This window comes from Chiloscyllium plagiosum, unplaced genomic scaffold, assembly GCF_037043375.1.
Source record: "Chiloscyllium plagiosum isolate Xiang-an unplaced genomic scaffold, Cpla_swu_hap1 HiC_scaffold_10, whole genome shotgun sequence".
Lineage (NCBI taxonomy): Eukaryota > Metazoa > Chordata > Chondrichthyes > Orectolobiformes > Hemiscylliidae > Chiloscyllium > Chiloscyllium plagiosum.
The window spans coordinates 10,388,493-10,413,744 of record NW_028270148.1 but is presented as its reverse complement, the minus strand read 5'-3'; the positions used below and the strand labels follow the sequence as shown (position 1 = coordinate 10,413,744).

Below are 25,252 nucleotides of genomic sequence, written 5' to 3'. Positions count from 1 at the left end.
TCGCGGGGCCAGATGGCCAACTCCTGCTCCTAGTTCCCATGTTCTTATGTTATGTTCTTATGCAAGAGGACTCCCAAATTCCTGGGTTCCATAGATTTCTGCAGTCTTTCTCCATTCAAATAATTTTCAGCTCCCCTATTCGTCCTACCAGGGTGCAGCACCTCACATTTCCCCACATTATATACTGTTTGCCAAGTGTTTGCCCACTCACTTAACCTGTTTATTTCCCTCTGCAGACTCTTTGTGTCACTCTCATCACTTGCCTTTCTATCTACACTTGGGTTATCCACAGCCTCAATAGTAGCACACTCACTTTACGTTTGTCTGCTCCCTCTGGAATGTTGGCTTGGCCTCTACTCCTTCCTGCTGACGTCTCTCACTGTACTCCACACCTTCCCAGGCCAGGGCACTAATGAATCACCACGGATATTTCACCCCTTCAGGAATGTGGACTTAGCCATATGGTACTGTGAGGCAGCAGTGCTAACCACTGAGACACTGTGCCACCTGGCTCTTTCAGAGGATTGAGAGTCTTTGGAATTCCCTTCCTCAAAAGGCAGTAGGAGTAGAAACTTTAAATATTTTTAAGGCAGAGAGAGATAGATTCTTGATGACGACGGGGATGAAAGTTTATCAGAGAGGTGCAGGAATATAGAGTTCAGTTAAGATCAGGTCAACCACGATCTTATTGAATGACAGAGCAGGCTCAAAGGGCTGAGTGGCCAGGTCTTTTTTTTTCATATGTTTGTATGAATCATTTGTTATAGGTGCACGTGGTTTGGCTTGATTAAAAACAAACTCATTCTCAAGTTGATTCAAAAATGTTACAGACAACGCAGACGTAGGTACAGTGGCAGTTGTCATTGTTCTAATGGTGTAGTGATAATGTCCCTACCCCTGAATCAGCAGGCCTGGGTTCGAGTGCCACATTGGCGAGAAGTCTGTAACAATATCTCTGAGCAGATTGATTAAAACAGTTGAAAGCAGCTCCGAGGATGGGTGTGCAGAGCTGTCTGTCCCAGGCTGGGCAGATTATTCTTGGAACGAGGTCATTGCTGAAATGTCGCCTGTCTAGTTACCCTTGAGCAGATGATGTTGAATCTTCTGTGTGAACCATTACAGTCCATCCAGAAAGACAGTCCTGTTAGAGCGTTCCAGGAATTTCACCAAAATTGGCGGCACAGTGGACAGTGAAGAAGGATATCTAAGACTCTTAGATCTTGATCAGCTGGGCCAGTGGGCTAAGGAATGGCATATGAAGGTTTTTTTTTCAGAGGATTGAAAGTTTTTGAAATTCCCTTCCTCAGAACACAGTGGATGAAGAATTAAATATTTTTTAAGGCAGAGGGAGATAGATTCTTGATGACCAAGGGGATGAATGATTATTGGGGTTCAGATTTCGGGACAGTATCACTACACCATTAGTGTAATGACCACTATCACTGTATCTAGGCTGCTTTACTTTTAATATGGAGTTTAAATTAGGTGAATGTGACATATTGCATTTTTGTAAGACAAACCAGGGCAGGACTTATATAGTTCATGGTAGGGCCTTGTGGAGTGTTGTTGAACAAAGAGACTGAGGGGTGCAGGTACGTTGTTTCTTGAAAGTGTGTCACAAGTGGACAGGATGGTGAAGGAGGCATTTGGCATGCTTGCCTTCATTAGTCAGATCATTGAGTACAGGAGTTGGGACATCATGTCACAGCTGTACAAGAGATTGGTGAGGCCACATTTGGAGTACTGCATGCAATTCCAGTTGCCCCGCTGTGGGAAGAATGTTATTAAACTGAAAAGGATGCAAAAAAAGATTTACAAGGATGTTTCCAAGGCTGGAAGGTTTGAATTATAAAGGGATGCTGAATAGACTAAGGCTGTTTTCCCTGGAGTGTCGGAGGCTGAGGAGTGACCTTATAGAGGTTTATAAAATCATGAGGGGCATGGATAGTTTGAACAGCCAAGGCCTTTTCCCCAGGTGGGGGAGTCCTAAACTAGAGGGCATAGGTTTATGGTGAGCGGGGAAAGGTATAAAAGAGTCCTGCAGGACAACGTACTCACGCATAGGGTGGTGCGTGTATGGAATGAGCTGCCAGAGGAAGCTGATGAAGGGCTTTTGCCCAAAACGTCGATTTTGCTGCCCCTCGGATGCTGCCTGACCTGCTGTGCTTTTCCAGCACCACACTCTTGACTCTAATCTCCAGCATCTGCAGTCCTCACTCTTGTTTAAAAAGGCATTTGGATGGGTTCATGAGTAGGAAGAGTTTAGAGGGATATAGACCAAATACAGGCAAATGGGACTAGTACAGTTTAGGAAATCTGGTCGGAATGGATTAGTTGGGCCAGAAGGGCCTGTCTCTGTGGTATATGACTCTATGACTGTATAATGTTGATATGTTTGGTCTTTGGCTGGAGGGGGGAGGGGGTACAGGTAGAAACGTACCTCATCAATACCTAGGCATGGAAACCATTTGTGTCTAGAAAATCACCTCACGGATACAATGTTAGGTGTTCAAATTCAAGGTCATGAAATGATTTTAAGCAAAGTATTGCACTTATTCTCCAGAGTTCTGGTCTCCATATTGTAGAAAGAATAGAGAAGCACTGGGGAAGGTGCAGGAATGATTGACATGGACGATACCAGGGTAGATTGGAAAGTTTTCAAACAAATGTACAATGGATGTTGGCAATTTGAAATAAAACCTGAGAGTGCTGGAGAAACCCAGGAGGTATATGCACACCAGTGGAGAGGGAGAAAGAGTAAACATTTTGACTCCGATGTGACTTTTCTTCAGAGCTGGAAAGTGAGGAGGAAAAGTGATGGGTTTTCTCTTGTTGAGAAAGGTGAGGAGCAGTAAGGGGAAGGTCAGGGGAAGATCAGCAGAAGGTTACAGATACTAAAATAACAATGAAATGCATGAATGTCAAAAATCTGCACAAGAACAAGAGGTTTGATAAGGAAAATGCATGTAAACATGTAATGGCATTCAAAACCAAGAGAACATGGATGTAAGACATCTATTGATAAATCCAACTGGGGATTCAAGGGAAACCTCTTTACAAAAGGGTGAGATATGCTAATGCCAGGAGTGTTGGAAACAAGCTTCCTTTAAGCAAACAGGTACATCGGAGCGCCTCTGTAATGCTGTTAGCTGGGGGTATTTTATTGAATGATGAGACGGGTACATTCCCAGGAGAGGATGGTGCATGACTTTGAGTCGTAGAGTCATATAGCACGGAAATGGAACCTTTGGTCCATTTAGTCCATGCCAAACACAAACCCAAACTAAACTAGCCCCAGCTTCCTGCATTTGGCCCATATCCCTCCAAACATTTCCTATTCATGTACTTATCTAAACTTCTTGTAAACACTGTAAATGTACCCACATCCACCACTTCCTCTGGCAGTTCATTCCACACACAAATCACTCTCTTGTAAACCTCATTTCCTTTTTAAATCTTTCTTCTCTCACCTTAAAATATGTCCGCTAGTCTTGAAATCCCCCATCTTAGGGAAAAAAATACCTGCAATTCTATGCCCTTCATGATTTTATAAATCTCCACAAGGTCACCCCTCAATCTCCTATGCTTGAGTGAATAAAGTCCCAGTAGATCCAGCCACTCCCTTATAACTCAAGCCCTCCAGTCCTGGCAACAACCTGGTAAATCTCTTCTGAACCCTCTCCAGTTTGATAAAATCCTTCCTACAGCAGGGAGATCAGAACTGAACACAATATTCCAGAAGAGTGCTTACCAATGTCCGGTACAACCCTAACATGGCGTTCCCAACTCCGATACTTAAAGGTCTGAGCAATGAAAGCAAGCGTGCTAAATGCCTTCTTAACCACCCTGTCTGTATGTGATGTAAATTTCAAAGAATTATATGCCTAAACATGTCAGTATTCTACCATAGGAAGGTTTTAACCACACTTTATGACCATTCCTCTCATAGTTCTTTTCTTTTGGTTAGTTCAAGTTCAAATGTTAGCTTCCAGAGAACAGTTCCAGACTCCCTCACCACCTGGATTGCCAATGCTTTTGTGATTTCCGAGAACAAAGGACTTCAGTTGGCCACCAGACCTGCTCAGGTAAGTCAACCCCACCTTTCAGTCTCCGAATAAAGGGTCTGTTATTTCTGAATTTAGCTGAGGCAAAATTTCCTCTTAGAATTCTGTAGCCCAGAGGGTTGCAGGTGCTCTGAAGTTGGATAGATTCAAGGCTGCGATGGACAGAATTTTGTCTGTCAGGGAGTTAAGGAGTATGGGGAGTGGTCATGGGTTGAAGCTCAAGATTAGCAATGATTATATTGAATGGCGCAGCAGGAATGAATGGTCTACTCCTTCTCCTGTTTCTTATGTGTTTGTGCTTTAGGAAAGGCCTTACAATAGATTATGTTGTTTCAAGAGACCAGGGGAGATCTGAGCTCCAAACTTGGAGAGAGTACAGAAGCGGTTTACCAAGACGTTGCCTGGTTTGGAGGGTATTAGCTATGAAGAGAGATTGGACAAACTTGGCTTGTTTACACTTGAACGTTGATGGATAAAGGGTGACCTGATAGAAGTTTACAAAATTACGAGAGGCACAGATGGAATGGACACTTGGACCTTTTTTTACCCCAGGGTATAAATGTCACTTAATAGCGGACGTAGGTTTAAGGTATAAGGAAGCAAATTTAAAGGAGGTGTGAGAGGCAAGTTATTTTACACAGAGGGTGGTGAGTGACTGGAATGTACTGCCAGAGGAGGTGGTGGAAGCAGATACAATGTCAGTGTTTAAGAGGCATGTTGACAATTTCATGAATAGGAGGGAAATAGAGGGATACGGACCACATAGAGGCAAAAGACATTCCGTTTAGAAAGGCATCATGAAATGGCACAGTACTGGTGGGCCAATGGGTCTGTTCCTGTGTCCCACTGTTCTTTGCTGTAACTTGGTCCTAACACACACTCAGCACAATCTGGTGGATAGGTCCTGTTTCTGCATCTATAACCCAGAGGTCAATCTTCATTGTAAGGAATGGCATTTAGAAATAAAACTGAGGGGAGGCTTTGGAGTACTGTGATGTCATTGAGTTAGCAATCTAGAGTCCTAAACCAATGTTCTGGGGATATGGGTTCAAATCACATCTTGCAGTTAGTTAAAAAGGAATTCAATAAAAATCTAAAATTTAAAAGCTAGTCCAATGGTGGCCATGTAACCCGTTGTTGAAAAACCCTTCTGATTCACCAGTGCCTTTTATGGAAGGAAGTTTGTCAATGGATCTCCGAGTGCAGGACCCAAACCGACTACAATGAGATTGACTGCAAATTGCCCTCTGATCCTGCAAGCTAATTAGGGACAGACAATAAACACAAGAGATAACAATATTAAAATCAACAATCTTTCTGTGCTTGAGTAGCTCTATAATTTGGTTTTAATTCTTTCATAGGGAATAGGTGTCATTGGCAAAGCCAGCATTTCTCACCCATCCCTAATTATTTCCTTCTGAAATAACTGCACAGAGGCCAGTATCCCCTCACCAAGACACCCATTCTTTACCCGTGCACAATACACAGCACGTACAGACCTCCTGAACCCCCTTTTTTAAAAATGTAGGTTGAAGTCATATTGTATTGTGTAGAACTGATAACAGCACAGAAGCAACAACAAAAGAAAACTGTTCCCTGCCCCGAAATGCAAAAATACAATTGGACCAAGTCCAAATATAAAACTGTCCAGAGAACAGCATTAGCCCTTAATTAAACAACTGAGCAATGACTTCCTCATGCGTCTGCCTTGCTGCTTGTAGTGGCTGATCCAGGACTGGTGGCTGTTCTGGTTTGTGATCTTCCTCATCTTCTATGGATTGAAGCTCCTGCTTATGTCTGTCAGCCAGAGCTCCCTGATTAATTTAGGTTAACAACCTCAATCAGGAATCTCAAGGTCAATGAGAGCCACCTGATCCTGGTTCCATCACAACACCTTCCCTTCGGCCATTCATGAACCAGGTGAGTTTTTACAACTGGCTTTATAGTTCCAGATTTCTTGCCACAGTGGGAGTTGAATCTCTCCCTCCAAAGCATTCGCCTCACTCTTGGGATTGCTGTCCCAAGACACCATGTCACTCTATCTCCTTAATGACAGATCTTTCTGGAGCGAAGTTAGGAAGCACTTCAAGGGTGGTTGAGTTTGCTGTTAGTAGCAAATGGTTTGAGGAGAAAGTGAGGACTGCAGATGCTGGAGATCAGAGCTGAAAATGTGTTGCTGGAAAAGCGCAGCAGGTCAGGCGGCATCCAGGGAACAGGAGAATCGACGTTTCGGGCATAAGCCCTTCTTCAGAAATGAGGAACGTTTGTCCGGCAGGCTAAGATAAAAGGTAGGGATGAGGGACTTGGGGGAGGGGTGTCGGAAATGTGATAGGTGGAAAGAGGTCAAGGTGAGGGTGATAGGTCAGACTGGGGTGGGGGCGGCGAGGTCAGGAAGAAGATTGCAGGTTAGGAAGGCGGTGCTGAATTCGATGGATTTGACTGAGACAGGCCGGCTACTTGCGGAGCGTTTCAGAGAACACCTCTGGGACACCCGGACCAACCAACCCAACCACCCCTGGCTCAACACTTCAACTCCCCCTCCCACTCCACCAAGGATATGCAGGTCTTTGGACTCCTCCATCGCTAGACCACAACAAAACGACGGTTGGAGGAAGAACGCCTCATCTTCCGCCTGGGAACCCTCCAACCACAAGGGATGAACTCGGATTTCACCAGTTTCCTCATTTCCCCTCCCCCCATCTTGTCTCAGTCAAATCCATCGAATTCAGCACCGCCTTCCTAACCTGCAATCTTCTTCCTGACCTCTCCGCCCCCACCTCAGTCTGACCTATCACCCTCACCTTGACCTCTTTCCACCTATCACATTTCCGACGTTCCTCCCCCAGTCCCTCCTCCCTACCTTTTATCTTAGCCTGCTGGACAAACTTTCCTCATTCCTGAAGAAGGGCTTATGCCCGAAACGTCGATTCTCCTGTTCCCTGGATGCTGCCTGACCTGCTGCGCTTTTCCAGCAACACATTTTCAGCAAATGGTTTGAGGTCAGTTGTTAATTTTAATTCTGACCTTGTGAGATTTTTGTCAAACCATGCATGAGAAAGGACTGGAATATGGAACTTTGTCATGGGAGAATAGTGTAACAGGAAGGCTCTGACAAGAATCTAGAAGGGTTATGTTCCGGTTTAATTTCTCATTTCTGGGCAGGATGTGAAATTCAAACGTAGCCACAAGATGGCTCCAGAGAAAAGGGTTTGAAGAAAGTTGTTACTTCCTAAAGCGTTGCTTATGAAAGTTGTTACATTCAGTTCTTTTTATTCCACGTACACACTTTAATACCCTTCCCAAACAAAAAAAAAGCAAAATAAATCACAGCATCTTGGCTGTTCACAAATTTGATTAGTGGAGCCTGAAAGGGAGTTATTTCTCATAATTTTTGTTCCTTGCTTTCAAATGGCACCTTGGATTTATTCCGTAATATGTTGTAATCTTGCACTGCCTTATATTGATCATCCTCTATCCCTGACACTTTCTCACCATTGGTGATGTGTCATTCCCACTAACAATCCCACAGACATCTGGAGAATTGGATAAATATTGGAATGGAAATGTGTTCAAGACAATGGGAGGAGAAGGCAGAGGAGTGATAGAGTGCTCTGAGGCGTTTAATATCTGAAAGGGTTTACTGATGTTATGAGAATGTCTCTGACCAGGAGGGGGTTGTTGTGATGAGTGAACAGGTTTTCCGTACCAGTTTCTGAGTGCCAAATTCTGTGGTGTTAAACAGTATTGTGTACTTGCTCTGCATCTAACCTGATCTTTCACAAGAATCTATGATGTTTTTCAGATGTAAATGTAACGAGTTATTAAGAAATATATAAAAGGAAATACCTGATCAATATTGACCCTCTTAATTGCTGAAGACTTCATTTCATACCCTTCTCCACTTCAATCAATGATTTAAGTTAATCCCAGTAAGCAAAGCTGGTGCCCATGAATCTACCCAAGGCATCCAGATGGTACTTGTGGACCCAACCACAATATATACTAGACAGCCTGGGGTTTGGTATGCCATGGACTCCTGCACTCTTTGCTGAGCCAGGGGTCATCCCCGAGCAAGATGGTAATGGTTGAGTGGGGGATATGAGGTTACAGGTTGCTGTTGGAGTATATTTCTGCTGCTGTTGATGGCCCACAGTGCTTCACAGATGCTCAGTATTGAGTTGCTCAATCTGTTTAAAGTCTGTCCCATTTAGCACCATGATAGAGCCACACAACACGATGAGATGATTCTCAATGTGAAGTGCACAAGGATTGTGTGGTGGTCACTCTTACTAATACTAGGAGCATAGAAATGTAGGGACAGGAGTAGGCCATTCAGCCCCTCTAGCCTGTTCTGCCATTCAGTGAGATTCTGGATCATCTTTGACCTATCTCCATATATCTGCCTTTGGCCCATTTCCCTTAATACCTTTACTTAACAAAAGTTTATGTATCTCAGACTTAAAATTAACAACTCATCCAGCATCCATTGTTATTTATGGAAGACGGTTCCAAACCTCTATCACTCTTTGTGTGTAGAAGTGCTTCCTAACATCACTCCTAAGTGATCTGACTCTCAGACTAGTTCTAAAATTCCCCAACAAGTATAAATAGTTTATCTTTATCTATCCTGTCTTTTCATGTTAATATCTTGAAGACTTTGATCAGATCACCCCCTCAATCTTCTAAATTCTAGAGAAAGCAGGCTCAGTTTGTATGATCTCTTCTCAATAGTTAACCCCTGAAGTCCAAGTATCATTCTTATCAACCAATGTTGTCCTCCCTCCAAGGCCAATATATCTTTCCTAAGTATGGTGCATTGATCTATTCCAAGTGCTACAATGGGATTTAACCAAAGTTTTGTATAATATTGCTAAGGCCAATTGTTCTATTTAAACATCTGCATCTTTGTGCTTCAGTCCTTTAGAAAATAAGGGCAACATTCCATTAGTTTCCTTGATTATTTTCTGCATTTTCTTTGTGACCCTTTAAAGATCTACGCACCTGAACCCCCAAGTCTCTTTGGATGTCCACTTCATACCATCTTGAAAGCACCCTGATCTATTCTTTCTCAGTCCAAAATAGATAACTTGATATTTGTTTACGATGAGCTCCATCTGTCACAGTTTTGCTCATTCACTTAACCTATCAATGTCCCTTTGTAATTTTATGCTATTATCTACACTGTCTACAATCTGCCTAGCTTTGTGTCATCAGCAAATTTGGTTGTATGACTTTCAATGCCATTATCCAAGTCATTAAAAAAAATGTGATTTATTGAGGCCCTGACACAAATCCTTAAGGGACACCACTGGTCACATTATGCCAATTTGAGTACCTACCCATTATCTCTACTTTGTCAACCACTCTCCCAATTTACTGTCATGGATCAATGCATCTGCAGCAGGCAGATAGGTGAGGGTGAGGTCAAGTATATTTCTCCCCCTTGTTGGTTCCCCCACCACTTGTTACAGACCCTGTCTAGCAGCTATGTCTTTTAGGACTCAACCAACTCAATTCTATTTGGTTTAATTACCTTGAAACAGCCTGAAGGTATTATATTCAAGCTATATAGAAGTGATTATATGTAATGTTCTCTTGTCCTAAGTCAGTACCATTGTATCTGCCTCTGCCAACAGAAGGAGATCTGGGGTATTTCCATTCATTAACTAACACATTGAAACTAAACACATGTTTTGGCTTCGTCAATTACTTGAGAGCAGTCTTCATCAGATGGGTTCATCACCAAATCTATGACCTGTGTTCCTGTGTCTATGCTAATACCAGTTTGTTCTGTTTAACAGTTGGAAGTCTTCAAATCTTTCTTTCTGGAACTAAACCTCCCGTACTCTGTAACCAAAGGCGAACAACTCATTTTGGAAATAAACATTTTCAACTACCTTCAGCAGGACCTGGAGGTAATCCGTCTCCTGCAGTTTCAATCTCCTACATGAATATTTTGTAGTTGGGATAAAACGTTAATGCATTCCTACGTCGTACCTATTAGTAATGTCATTTTATGAATACTGTGGGATCATTTCATCTTGCCATAGCATTAGATTAGTGAGCGAAAGACTGCTTCAATTTACTAGAAAGAGCATATTGTAATCACTGGTATGAGGATACAGAGAGCAGAAAATTGAAGGGAAGAAATTGGTGACCATTTTAGCCTGATAAACATCACAGCAGGACATAATTATATTTCTGTTCCAATGGCTCCTCTAGAGGGTTTTGTTTGTGATTCTCAGGGTGTACTTCATGGCTTGCAGGGTCTAATTTGCAATTCTCATTTATTTGTTAGGTGAGGTGGTCACAGAGTAACACTGCTGCCTCTATTTGTGTTGACATAAACTCACACAGAGGTAGAGATAGAAGATTTCGTCAATATGTTCAATAATTATGAAACTCATTAAAATTGAAGCCATCACACAAAAGGGCTGCTCAATGTTCCTCAATATCAGAGTATGTAAATTGGCATACAGCGACAGGTATAAGTAAGCAATAAATGTTTTTCAAAATAATTAACTTATACCTCTGCCATCACTCTAATAACACCTTCCATAGATTGATGGGGTCATAGTCAATGGGTTTCCATCATACAAAGACCAAACCTGGAACATTTTAACCAGACAGCTGCTATTTACTGCTTCTCAGATCTCTCTGTCTCAAATTTAAATTTAGCAATCAACACAATCTTCATTTTAACAGCATCTGTCAGATTTTCACTCATATAGCACCTAAACATGTCCTCTCTACCTCCTGGTATCAGCAGACACGCTGCTCCTGGCTCTGGCTCCCCACTTTGACCTCTGCCAAATGACCTCGGGCTTCCATTACCAGCACATAGAATCCCTACAGTGTGGAATCAGACCATTCGGCCCATTGAGTCCACACAGGCCCTCGAAGAGCATCCCACTCAGACCCATTCCCCTCCCACCCATCCCTATCCCTGTCACCCTGCATTTCCCATGGCTACCCCACTCTAACCTGCACATCTTTGGATTGTGGGGGGAAACTGGAGCACCAGGAGGAAACCCACACAGACACGGAGAGAATGTGCAAACTCCACACAAACAGTCACTTGAGGGTGGAATTGAACACAAGTCTCTGGTGCCATGAAGCAGCAGTGCTAACCACTGAACCACTGTACCATCCCTGGATCCCTGGTCCAGGCTGCTTGTTCCTAGACGTCATCCCTATCAGCTCCAGACCCGTGCTCTGCCCCTTACCCTCTCTCTTGCCGCCTGGCTCTTGGACCTCAACTCTCAAATCCAATGTTGACCTCAACCACCCCCAGCTCCCAGCCCACAGCTGCCACTTTCCGGAACCCAGTTCCCTTTGAGAATAACATGAGTATTGTTTTTGGGAGGGGATGAATTTAATAATGCTTATAGAAATACTGTCTCATTCTAAATGTGATTAATTCAGTTGTCCCTTAGAACAGGGGAAGGCGATGACCCAGTCACATTATAGCGAGACCATTAATCCTGAGATCCCAGAAGTGTTCTTGAGACTAGGGTTTAAATCCCCCCATGGCAGATGGTGGAATAATAATCTGGAAGTCAGAGTTTAACAATGACCATGAAACCATTGCTGCGGAAAAGCCCACCTGATTCACCAATGTTCTTTAGGAATTCCAGACCCACAGCAATGTGGTTGGCTCTTAACTGTCTGGAATTTTAGGGATGGGACTTAAATGCTGGCCCAGCTAGTGATGCTCATGTCCCATGAAAGAATAATTTTAAAAAAGCCATAAGCATTTTAATAGGTTTGTTGAGCCATTCATTGTAAGTGTTGTTCTAAAGGCTTGTCATGGACAGAGAGAGAGAGAGAGAGAGAGAGAGAACTAACAGGGCTGGTTAACTCATGTTGCAGATGGCTAGATACTAACTTGTTTATATTTTTTAACGTGCAGGTTTGGGTGACAGTTGAACCAAGTGATTTGTTTGATTTCATCATCGTACCAGATAAGAAGGATCTGGACCCCAACAAGCTGAAAGGCTCTGTGTTGAGTCAAGATTCCCATGTATTTTATTTCCCCATCAAGATGAAGGGCCTTGGCAAGATTCCCATCACCGTTAAAGCCACATCTGGAGTTGCATTCGACGCTGTCACCAAATACGTTTTAGTAAAGGTAGCGTTTTGGTTTGGCAGATTCCAATTCCTTGTTTCTTTCTGTGAAGTAAATGCGGCAGATTCAGAAAGAGTAGAAAAAGTAACAGGAGTAGGCTGGACATCCCCGCAAGATGCAATCATTATACACCTTCACACGTGCCTATATGTTATAGTGGATTTGATGGAATGTTACAAAAATAACTCTATGGGTTAAGTGATCCAAATTAATGAGATTATTAGCAGTTATATTAGTATATTAATTAGTATTAATCAGTAAATATATTTATATATGTATGGTAGTCAATCTATATTAAGCAATATATATACCAGTAAATATAAATATTATGATATATATATATAAAATCTGTAATCTACTTTAGACATAGTAGAATATATCTACACACTAATGAGTGGAATTATAGCTTAAATGATTTTTGACACGTTTGACATGTCTAACAGCGAGTGTCACTGCGTTCTGCCCATCGCGGACCCCATTTTACGATGGCATGCCTGCAGAACTCAAGCTTCCTGACACCAGTCATGATCTCACTCCAAGGTGGTGTCCAACGAGAGCTGCAGAGTCCCTGATATTAATACTGTTCTGGTTCCGTGATGTATCACCATTGCTTACTACCCTCAGTACTTTCAGTACTTTTCCAGATTTTGTGCAGACAATAAGCTGAAAATATCATCCAGGTGGCCACGTGTCAACTGCATTAAAATATGATTCCCACTGACAAGCAAGGTTATACAGTAACCCAAAAGCCAAAATAAGATGTTTTTGCATCAGGCAAGTAATCTTTCACTTGTCTCTAACTACTCACTGTCATGTCCAATTAACCCTTAGCAATTATCCCTTAATGGTCTGGTTTGAAGATATCATTTTTAATATGTCACAACCCTTGCACAGATACAAATAGAATCATAGAGTCATACAGCACAGAATCAGACCCTTCACTTCAACCAGTCCATACCAAATGTAATCTCAAACTGAAGTAGTCCCACCTGCCTGTTCCAGGCCCATATCCCTCCAAACCTTTCCTTTTTGTGTATCTATCCAAATGTCTCTTTAAATGTTGTAATTGTACCCACATTCATCACTTCCTCAGGAAGTTCAATCCACACGCGAACCACCCTCCAAGTAAAAATATTGCCTCTTCTTTTCTTTTTTATATCTTTCTCCTCCCACCTTAAAAATGTGCCCCCCCCCCAGTCTTAAAATGCCCCCTTTTGGGCAAAAGAGAACGACCATAAAGTCGATCTATAGCTTTAATTATTTTATAAACTTCTATCAGGTCACGTCTCAACTTCCTACCGTCCAATGAAAAAAGTCCCAGCCTATCCATCTCTCTTTATGACTCAAACCTTCCATACCTGGCAACATCCTGGTAAATCTCTTCTGCTCCCTCTGCAGCTTAATAATATCCTTTCTATAACTGGGTAACCAGAACTGGACACAGCAAGAAAGTTATTAAAAGGCACTGATTAGGGATTTGATATGGAGAGGATTGTTTTGCCATAGCAAAGCAGTTGTGCTGAACTATTATGAAATAATTGATTAGTCTCCACCAGAGGGTTATGCCCAGTAGGGGGCACCACATTTTGGGAAGGATGTCAAGACCTTGGAGAGGTTGCAAGAGAGATTTACCAAAAATATGCCAGGTGACATAAAGAACAGAATTGATACAATGATGTTGTCGACATGGACTTTAGCAAGATGTTCAACAAGGTTCCACATGGTAGAATGGTTAGCAAGGTTGGATTACATAGAACACAGGGAGATCTCGCCACTTGGATACAAAATTGGCTTGAAGGCAGAAGACAGAGGGTGGTGGTGAGGGCTGTTTTTCAGATTGGAGGCCTGTGACCAATGGTGTACCACAAGGATCGGTGCTGGGTCCACTGCTTTTCATCATTTCAATAAATGATTTGGATGTGAATATAGGAGGAATGGTGAGTAAGTTTGCAGATGACACCAAAATTGGAGGTGTACTAGACAGCGAAGAAGGTTACCTCAGATTACAATGGGATCTTGATCAGCTAGGCCAATGGGCTGAGGAGTGTCAGATGGAGTTTAATTTAGATAAATATAAGGTGTTGCATTTTGGTAAGGCAAATCAGGGCAGCACTTAAACACTTAATGGTAAGGTCCTAGGGAGGGTTGCCGAACAAAGAGACCTTGAGGTGCAGGTTTATAGATCTTTGAAAGTGGAGTTATAGGTAGACAGGATAGTGAAGAAGATGTTTGGTACATTTGTCTTTACTGATCAGTGAATTGAGTAGAGGAGCTGGGAGGTCATGTTGTGGCTGTACAGAACATTGGCGAGACCACGTTTGGAACATCGCGTTCAATTCTCATCTCCCTGCTGCAGGAAAGATGTTGTGAAACTTGTAAGGGTTCAGAAAAGATTTACAAGGATGCTGCCAGGGTAGGAGGGTTTTGTGCTACAGGGAGAGGCTGAATAGACTGGGGCTGGTGTCCCTGGAGCATCGGAGGCTGAGGGGTGACCATATAGAGGTTTATAAAATCATGAGGGGCATAGATAGGGTGAATAGCCAAAAATGTATTTCCAGGCTAGAGGTGTCCGAAACTAAAGGGCATAGGTTTAGGGTGAGAGGAGGAAATATATAAAAGGGACCTGAGGGGCAACGTTTTCACACAGAGGGTGGTGCGTGTGTGGAATGAGCTGCTAGAGGAAGTGGTGGAGGTTGGTACAATTGCAATATTTTAAAGGCATCTGGATGGGTATATGAATAGGAATTGTTTTGAGGGGTATGGGCTAAATGCTGGCAAATGGGAAGAGATTAATTTAGGACATGGACAAATTAGATTGAAGGGTCTTTTTCTGTGCAGAATAACTCTATGACTTTAACTAATGGTAGGGCCCTGGGTAATGTTGTAGAACAGAAAGTACTAGGAGTTCAGGTGCACAATTTTTGAAATTTACATCACAGGTAGGCAGGATGGTTAAGAAGATACAAAACCAGAAGTTGCTAGAAAAGCTCAGCAGGTCTGGCAGCATCTGTGAAGACAAATCAAAGTTAACGTTTTGGGTCCGTGATCCTTCACAGATGCTGCCAGACCAGCTGAGACTTTCCATCAACTTCTGTTTTTGGTTCTGACTAACAGCATTCACAGTTCTCTCAGCGGTTAAGAAGACGTTGAGCACGCTTGCCTTCATTGCTGAGACCTTTGAGTACAAGAGTTGGGGCGTCATGTTGAGGTTGTACAGGACATCAATGAGGCCTCTTCCAGAGTTCTGTGTGCAGTTCTGGCTGCCAATTATAGGAAAGATATTTTTAAACTGGAGAGGGCTCAGAAAAGATTTGCCAGGATGTTGCTTGGAATGGAGTGTTTGAAATATAAAAATGGACTGGATAGGCTGGGACTTTTTTCACTGGAGCATTTGAGGTTCAGGGGTGACCTTATAGAGGTTTATAAAATCATAAGGAGCAGAGAGAAGGTGAATGACAAGGGTATTCTCCTTAAGGTGGAGGATTTAAAGACAAAGGGCCATATTTTTAAAGTGAGAGAAGGAAGATTTACAAAGGACGTGAGGGGCAACGTTTTTACACAGAGGGACTGGTGTGTGGAACAAAATTTCAGCAAAAGTGGTTGATGCAGATACAATTAAACCTTTAAAAGTCATTTGGATAAGTACATGAATAGGAAAGGGTTTGGAGGGATATGGGCCATGTGCAGGCAGGTGGGACTAGTTTAGTTTGGGATTATGGTCGGCATTGACTGATTGGACCGAAGGGACTGTTTCTGTGCTGTCTGGCTGTATGATGGGTATATGGTAGCTCACTGGTTAGCACTGCTGTCTCCCGGAGCCTGTTTCAATATCCATCTTGGCTGACTGTCTGTGTGGAGTATGCATATTATCCCTGTGTCTGTGTGGGTTTCCTCAGGGTACTCCAGTTTCCTCCCACAGTCCAAAGGTGTGCAGGTTAGGTGGATTGACCATGGGAAATGCAGGATTATGAGTATAGAGCGGCTTTGGGTGAGATGCTTTTCAGAGGGTTGGTGTCGACTCAATGAGTCAAATAGTCCCTTTCCATACTGTAGGGATTTGATGATGATGGACTTGAAGCATTGAAGCCAAGTGCTTCTGAGAGCAGAGACATTTACGAGTTTATGAAATATAGATGCTGCCAATTGTGAGGTAGACTAAATAAACTATAGGCCGGTGAGTCTCACTTCTGTTGTGGGCAAAGTCTTAGAGAGAATTGTAAGGGATAGGATTTATGAACATCTGGATAGGAATAATGTGATCAAGGATAGTCAGCATGGTTTTGTGAAGGGCAGGTCGTGCCTCACAAACCTTATTGAATTCTTTGAAAAGGTGACGAAGGAGGTTGATGAGGGGAAAGCGGTAGATGTGGTATATATGGATTTTAGTAAGGCGTTTGATAAGGTTCCCCATGGTAGGCTACTGCAGAAAATACGGAGATATGGCATTGAGGGTGAGTTGGAGGTTTGGATTAGGAATTGGCTGGATGGAAGAAGACAGAGGGTAGTAGTTGATGGCAAAGTTTCTTCATGGAGTGCCGTCACTAGCGGTGTTCCGCAAGGATCTGTTTTGGGACCATTGCTGTTTGTCATTTTTATAAATGACCTGGAAGAGGGGTTAGAAGGTTGGGTGAGCAAGTTTGCGGATGATACGAAAGTCGGAGGAGTTGTTGACAGTGAGGAAGGATGTGGCAGGTTACAGCAGGATATAGAGAAGCTGCAGAGCTGGGCTGAAAGGTGGCAAATGGAATTCAATGTAGCTAAGTGTGAGGTGATTCACTTTGGGAAGAATAACAAAAAGATGGGGTACTGGGCTAATGGTCGGATACTTGGTAGTGTGGATGAGCAGAGGGATCTTGGTGTCCATGTACACAGATCTCTGAAAGTTGCCACCCAGGTAAATAGTGCAGTGAGGAAGGCATATGGCGTACTGGCTTTTATTGGTAGAGGAATTGAGTTCCGGAGTCCTGAGGTCATGATGCAGTTGTATAAGACTCTGGTGCGGCCGCATCTGGAATATTGTGTGCAGTTTTGGTCGCCATACTATAGGAAGGATGTGGAGGCACTGGAATGGGTGCAGAGGAGGTTTACCAGGATGTTGCCTGGTATGGAAGGAAGATCGTATGAGGAAAGACTGAGACACTTGGGGCTGTTTTCATTAGAGAAAAGAAGGTTTAGGGGTGACTTGATTGAGGTGTACAAGATGATTAGGGGGTTAGATAGGGGTGACAGTGTGAACCTTTTCCCGCGTATGGAGTCGGGTATTACAAGGGGGCATAGCTTTAAATTAAGGGGGGGTAGATATAGGACTGAAGTTAGGGGTAGGTTCTTCACTCAGCGAGTCGTAAGTTCATGGAATGCCCTGCCAGTAGCAGTGGTGGACTCTCCCTCTTTATGGGCATTTAAGCGGGCATTGGATAGGTATATGGAGGATAGTGGGTTAGTATAGGTTAGGTGGGCTTGGATCGGCGCAACATCGAGGGCCAAAAGGCCTGTACTGCGCTGTATTCTTCTATGTTCTATGTTCTATGTTCTAAAATGAAGGTTAAAAATATAGCCTTTAACCTTACATGGTACGATCATCAATTTGTCTTCCCGGACATTAAGGTGAAACAATTTCCGATAGTCGGGAGGTGTGAATGGGGTAATCTGAGAACACAGCTGAGAAGAGATGAAAATGTTATTTAGAATTAAGTAAGTTGTGACCTGGAATCTACACTGCAGTTCTAAATTAAACTAATCCTGCTGAAAAATAACATTTCTCTTCTACACATCAGGACTTACGCAAGAATGCTAAACTTTAAAAATAAGCGATAATTTATTTTGCCTATGAAAATAGCGCTGATTGGTTGGCTAGTCAACACTGATTGGTTGGTGTGTTGTTATGGAGAACGCTCTCGGGAACTATTGATCTGAATGCTTTGTTTTAACTCAAAAAGGATCACAATACCCAAATGTATTTCTTTATTCCTGTAAAGGGCAGGGTCCTGCACATGACTATATGAAGCTTCCAATAAGTGTAAGTGAGCCACGTTGGTCATCCTAGATTGCTTGTTAATGGAATTATTTGGTCACCTAGGATTGTTCAGTAAGTTTTGTCCAATTGCAGAAATACAACTCATTTTGACTTTGTGTTCTCTTCTTTGAAATAACGGGATCTATTATGCCTCTAAGAGGTTGGACAATACCTCTGCTTGATGTTACCTGAAAAATAATGATGTGGAGGTGCAGGTGTTGGACTGGGATGGACAAAGTTGAAAATCACACAACACCAGGTTATAGCCCAACAGGTCCATATGGAAGTACTAGCTTTCGGAGCACTGCTTCATTGTCAGGAGCTATGGAGCAGGATCATAAGACACCTTGCTGTGTTGGCAAGCATGACCTTTTTCGAGATCCTGTCTACTTTGAGCCAGCAGTTAGTGGTGTCGATGGTAACCATGATGTGGAGGGGCCAGTGTTGGACTGGGGTGGGCAAAGTTACAAATCACACAACACCAAGTTATAGTCCAACAGGTTTAATTGGAAGCACTAGCTTTCGGAACGCTGCTCCTTCATCAGGTGATGATAACCAATTAAACCTGTTGGACTATAACCTGGCGTTGTGTGATTTGTAGCTTTCAGAGCACTGCTCCTTCTTATGATATTGCTCCACAGCTACCTGAAGGATTTTTAACTGAAAAATAATACCTCTGTCATTTTTTCCCTTTACTCTTCCAGAGGAAGTGAGCACTTTTTGACAAAGGTCAGCATTATTGCCTATACCCATATGCCCCTGAATTAGGTTATTTTAGAGAGCTGTTAATACTGCAGTGCGCCTGGAGTCAGCAGACCAAGTAAGGATGGCCCATCTCGCTCCCTAAAGAACATTCCTGAACTGGATAGGCCTTTAGGTTTTGTGAGACCTTTAATTCCAAACTTTAAAAGTGAATGTAAGATTCCACCAGCTTCTGTGGTGGGATTTCAATACATCACCCCTATCTATCAGCTTGCTGGTCTAGTGACATTGCCACTATACCACCATCTCCCAGTGTAACCTGCCCTCAGTACGTCACTGGGGCATTAACTCAAATCTCTTTCAGGCTACATGAACCCCCTCACCTTCTGAGTCAGGGACCTGAGAGCTACCAACTGAACCATGACTAACACCAGGCAATCTTCAGCTCGTTGGAAGAAGCTGAATATAAAATTCCGACTCGGATTTCACAGTTCCTGCCATTAATGCTTTTGGATTTGACTCTCCTTGGCTATGTACTTGGATTATTTGGACCGTGTCAAATCCATTTCAGATCCCTGCTTCAGTGTTCACCTAAAAAAGGGACAACAATGGGGAGATTGAATTGAACCAAAATTTTACAAATGCATTGCAGATGTTGCGTGGCACTAATCTCCACTACGTCGGCCGAGTTACAGATAATGGAGACATAAACCTGTTGTTTAACTTGAAGCATGAGCTTTGGCCTAGGTTTAAGCCGATAAGTAGCCTCAAGTGAGTTTAGAGATCAGGACTAATCCCTTAACTCAGACTCTTTCAAAGCCAACCTTTTATTACTGCTGTGAAACTCAAGCGTAGGAGCCAAAATCTGGAGTGCAGGAAGAGTTTGAAGGGGATATATCACAGAAAGAAAGAAGCAGAAAAGTGTGTTGACTGGGAGAGATGAGGAAGGATGCAAAGGGTTAAACTCTGGAGGCAACAGTATCTTTATTTGCTGGAGATATGATGGAAGATGGCAAGAGACAAAGATAGGGAGAAATCAGGAGTTACATCGAATGGCAAACGACTTGAGGTTTGAAAGGGAAGCCAATGGTGGGAAGAAGTTCCATGCTTTTGATGTCTTGCATAAGAACATAAAACCCAGAAGCAAAGCAGGCCGTTCAGCCCATTGGGTTTGCTCTGCTATTCACTGAGCTCGTGAGTGAGTTGGTAATCCTCAGCTGCATTTTCCTGCCACTCCTCTATAACTTTTGATTCATTTGTGATTAAAAATGTATCTATTCTCATCTTTGAATATTGTAAACCATCCAGCTTCAATAACGCTCTGTGGAAAAGAGTTCCACAGCTTCACCAACTCTCTGGTGGATGAAATTCCTCCTCATCTCTGTTTTATATGTGCGACCCCTTATTCTGAAATGATGCCTTCTGGTTCCAGACTCTCTACAAGGGGAAACAACATTTTTGAGTCTGCCCTGTCAAATTCTCTCAGTATGTTTCAATAAGTCGCCTCTGATTCTTCCACACTGGAATGAGAAAAGGCCTAAAAAGGTAAAAACAATGACTGCAGATGCTGGAAACCAGATTCTGGATCAGTGGTGCTGGAAGAGCACAGCAATTCAGGCAGCATCCGAGGAGAGGCAAAATCGACGTTTCGGGCAAAAGCCCTTCATCAGGAATAAAGGCAGAGAGCCTGAAGCATGGAGAGATAAGCTAGAGGAGGGTGGGGGTGGGGATAGAGTAGCATAGAGTAGCATAGCATCTATCCCCACCCCCACCCTCCTCGAGCTTATCTCTCCATGCTTCAGGCTCTCTGCCTTTATTCCTGATGAAGGGCTTTTCCCCGAAACGTCGATTTTGCCTGTCCTCGGATGCTGCCTGAATTGCTGTGCTCTTCCAGCACCACTGATCCAGAATCTGAGAAAAGGCCTAACCTAGTCAGCCCCTCCTCATTTGAAAGTCTCTCCCTATCTGGTATCAGCCTGTGAACCTTTACTGAACTGCCTCCAATGCCAACATATCTTTCCATGGGTAAGGGGACCAAAACTGTTTAGAACTGTGGTCTGACCAGTGCCTTGAATAGACTTGGCAAAACTTCCTTACTCTCGTACTTCAAACCCTTTCAAATAAAGGTCAGCATTACCCTCACCTTCCCGAGTTCCTCCTTCCTGTTTGTAATTTAAGAATGGGGACTCCCAAATCCTTCCATTTCATAGCTTTCTACAGTTTGTCACCAATGAAAATTTCGGTAACATTGAAGGATGAGGGGGAACTTGTGATGCCAAGGCATGTACACCTATGGGTCAAGTGCTGGAAATTAAGATTAGAATAGCTCGGTGCCTGTGTTTGACTGGCACTAACACGAAGGGCCGAATGGCCTTTTTCTGTGCTGTAGCTCTCTACGTCTCTGAATAATATTCTTCTTGCCAAAGTACATAACCTCACATTTTCCCCCTTTATATTCTATCTGTTGTGAGTTATGGACCGGGTCGGAGCCTCTCAAAATATTTTAAGAAGGTAGCCCAGACCCTAATGTTTTCTTATTTTAGAGGTAGATGTCGAGTGGATGTTCCAGGTGTGATGCAGCTGGTCAAACCACTTGGCTTTAAGCAAATCAGAATTTATTTAACACTATAGTTGAATCACAAACAAAAGAAAACTTAACTGACCCAATACAGCAACTTAACTAAGGAGTTGTTCCAACCCAGTAACATCTTGTAAACACACCCCTTGGCAAAAAGATAAATTCAAACACAGGGTCTGACAAACAGGAGAGATTTCAGAGAAAAAGTCAGTCAGGAGTCATCTGCTGAAGCTTGGAGCCTTTCTCTAAACACTGAGCATCTTGTGATTGCCACAGCTAAACCAAACTAGAAAAAACCCTGAACTGGGAGAACTGGCCACTCCCCTGCCATTGTTAAACTAGACACTTCTGCATCTCTGCCTTTACAACCTCTCTTGAGAAAAACCAAGGACTAAATAATCTTGTTAAAGTGACAGCATCATCGCATGTGTTTTTGCACAATTGTTTAAATTGCCTACATCCATCTGCAGACTGTTTTAATCATTCTCACCTCTTAGCTTTCCGTCTATCCTTGTGTCATCTGCAAATTTGGAGAATAGTACATACACTTTCCTCATCACAGTCATTAATGTATATTGTGAATAATTGTGGTCCCAGCACTGATCACTATGTTACAGGCATCCATCCTGAAAACACTTTCTATTAGCTAGCCTGCTCTTTTTCTATCCAGCTCGTTAACTCCTCGAAGAAATGTCAGTAAATTGTTCAGGCATGATTTCCCCTTCATGCTGACTCTGTTTGATCATGCTGTGAATTTCTAAATGCTCTGTTATTACATCTTTTACAATATACTTTTAACTTTTTCCATAGCATAATGGACATTAAGCAAACTAGCTTATCAATACCTTTTCCTTGACCCCTTCCCTTTTTAACTGAAGGTGCTACATTAGTAATTTTCCAATTCTCTGGGTCTTTTCCAGAACATAAGGATTTTTGGAACTTACTATCAGTGCATTAATTATCTCTGTTTTCCCAGAATGTATCCCATCACGTCCAGCAGAAGTATCTCTCTTTAGCCCCATTAGTTCTCCTGTCACTTTTTCCTCAAGATATAATTACAATTCTTTCCTCTCCTCCTACTACCCCTTGATTCCTCAGTAATTTCTGAAAGATTACCAGAGTTTCCTGCTGTGAAAACTGACGCAAAGCATTAACTTAACTTCTCTGCAATTTCCTGGCTCCCCATTTCATTACAGAAACCTTCCAGTGTGGAAGCAGGCCATTCAGCCCATCGAGCTCGCACCAACCCTCCAAAGAGCATCCCACCCAGACCCATACTCCTACCCTATTCCTACATTTCGCATGACTAATCTACCCAGCCTGCATATCCCTGGCCACTGTAGGCCACTTCCCATGGTCAATCCACCTAATTTGCACAACTTGGGATTTTTGGAAGAAACCAAAGTACGCAGAGGAAACCCACGCAGACACGGGGAGAATGTGCAAACTCCCCACAGACAGTCACACAAATCTGAAATCAAAACTAGGGCCCTGGTGCTGTGAGGCTGCAGTGTTAAGCACAGAGCCACTGTGTCATCCTGATGTATCTCTTCCTTTTTATATATTTAAAGAAGATCTTGCTGTCCATCTTGATATTACTTGCATGTTTAACTTCAAAGTTTATTTTCTCACTCAGCATTGTTCATTTTTTATTTGTCTTTTGTTGCTTTTTAAAATGTTTTCATTCCTCTGGCTTACCACTAATCTTGAGCATACTATATGACAGCATCTGTGAAGATAAATCAGAATTAACATTTTGGGTCCACTGTTTCTGAAGAAGGATCCCCAGTTCTGAGGAAGGGTCACCGGACTTGAAATGTTGACTCTGATTTCTTTCCACAGATACTGCCAGACCTGCTAAGTTTTTCCAGCAATTTCTGTTTTTGTTTCTGATTTACAGCATCCTCAGTTCTTTGGGTTTTTATTGACCATATTAAATATTTTTTCTCACATAGTGATGCAATCCTTAACATCCCTGGTTTAATCACAGTTACCTCTTGCTAGAATTTATCTTTCTTGCCAGAATGATATCTAAAAGAATGTACCAGAGCATGAAAACAATGCAGTGTACCTTAGCCAACCTCGATCTGATTGAGATTTAACTTCTGTGTTCAAAGTCATGAGTATCTTTGATAGAATAATTTTTGTTTCCGGTGGGTTGCTAATCGAAGGAGCACAGATTTAAGGCTGGTTGGTGAAAGAGCCAGAAATGGTCTGACATTAATAATTTTACACAGTAACTTGTTGTGATCTGGTTTGTGATAATTGAAAGTGTGATTAAGGTGGATTCAAACTGTCAAATAGGAATTTGAAAACAGATTTGAGCATAGAGTCACAGATTTATACAGCACAGAAACAGACCCTTCGGTCCAATTCCCCTGTGCTGTCCAGATATCTTAAATTAACCTAGTCCCATTTGCCAGCATATGGCCAATATCCCTCTAAATCCTTCCTATTCATATACCCATCCAGATGCTTTTTAAATACTGTAAATGTACCAGCCTCCACCACTGGGAATGAATGTTTATGGATGTGGTGTCAATCTAGAGGGCCGGTCTGTCCTGGAAGGCATCAAACTTCTTGAATGTTGTCGATACTGCACCCATCCAGGCCAATGGGGAGTAAATCCATCATACTCCTGACTTGTAGTTTGTGGGCAAGTTTTGGGGAGGTGAGTTACACTCGCTGCAGGATTCCTAGCTTTGATAAAATTTGTAGCTCCATAAACATCAGAACTCCTGATTTATTTATTACAATTTGACTCCTGATTAGTTGTCTTGCTTTTCTTTATTATTCCAGATTTTCAGGCTATGATTTTTACCTGACAGTGTTTAACAACTTGTTTCCCCTTCTGTGTCCAGGCTGAAGGAATACAGCAGTCCTTCTCTCAGGCTCTGTTCATTGCCCCAGAGGATGAGGGACAGCTTTGGTCCAAGGATATACAGTTCACCTTCCCAGAAAATGTGGTGGTTGGCAGTGAAATTGCCCATGTCACTGTGATTGGTAAGTCAGCCTGGTTACTTCTTCTGCCTAATCAAGATCTTCTCTGAATCTCCACTTAGTGAGACAAGACAGTCACAATATGAGGAACAGATTTGAGCATCCAATTACTTAAGCCTACTTGATTTATCAGCTCAATCAGTCCTAATTGGTATCTTGAGTCCATTTACCTGTCTTCTCTTGACCCCTCTAACCAACAAAAATATATTAATCTCTGAAGGCCTGAAGGCGCCATTTGACTCCAAACATTCATAGTTCTTTGGGGGACAGATTTACAGCTTGCCACTCTCTCTTGTGTGAGAAATGCTTTTCCATTTTGTTGCTTACTTTATGATCATTTTCCTTGTTCTTCATTCACCCATCAGAGGAAATCATTTTTCTATTGTTATGAAGTTGAAGGTGTGTGCTGTACCTTTAAGAGAGCGTGAAAACTGAAAAGCTGGCAAACACCTGTCATGTGACTGACTACAGGCACAAAGTGTACTGGACAAGTTGAAGATGTAATATTTGATCTGTAACTCAGATACTGAGTTGTTTTCACAACATTTTGAATTTAGCCAATCAGTTTTAATTATGCCCCAAGATACTAAAACCCAACTGAATTTAAACGTTACTGTTTTGACAACATTGAACCAATGAGACGATCCAATGTCTTGGGGTATAAAAAGCAGGCATTTTGGATAGTTAGCCAGAAAAAGAGCACCTTCTTCCATCATCTAAAAGGTATCTTTTTTGTTCTTATGAAAAATCTGTGCAGCAGAAGACAG

At 42.5% G+C, this 25,252-nt stretch overlaps 1 protein-coding gene across 1 annotated transcript in view; it reads left to right on the top strand.

Annotated features, from left to right (window-relative positions):
* cd109 (CD109 molecule) overlaps positions 1–25,252 on the top strand; it is a 142,426-nt gene that overhangs the window by 65,688 nt on the left and 51,486 nt on the right. The window contains exons 19-22 of the mRNA XM_087991108.1: positions 3,968–4,085; positions 9,866–9,979; positions 11,977–12,195; positions 24,347–24,488. Coding sequence (XP_087847234.1) covers positions 3,968–4,085; positions 9,866–9,979; positions 11,977–12,195; positions 24,347–24,488 — 593 coding nt within the window. The remainder of the gene's footprint in view (positions 1–3,967; positions 4,086–9,865; positions 9,980–11,976; positions 12,196–24,346; positions 24,489–25,252) is intronic.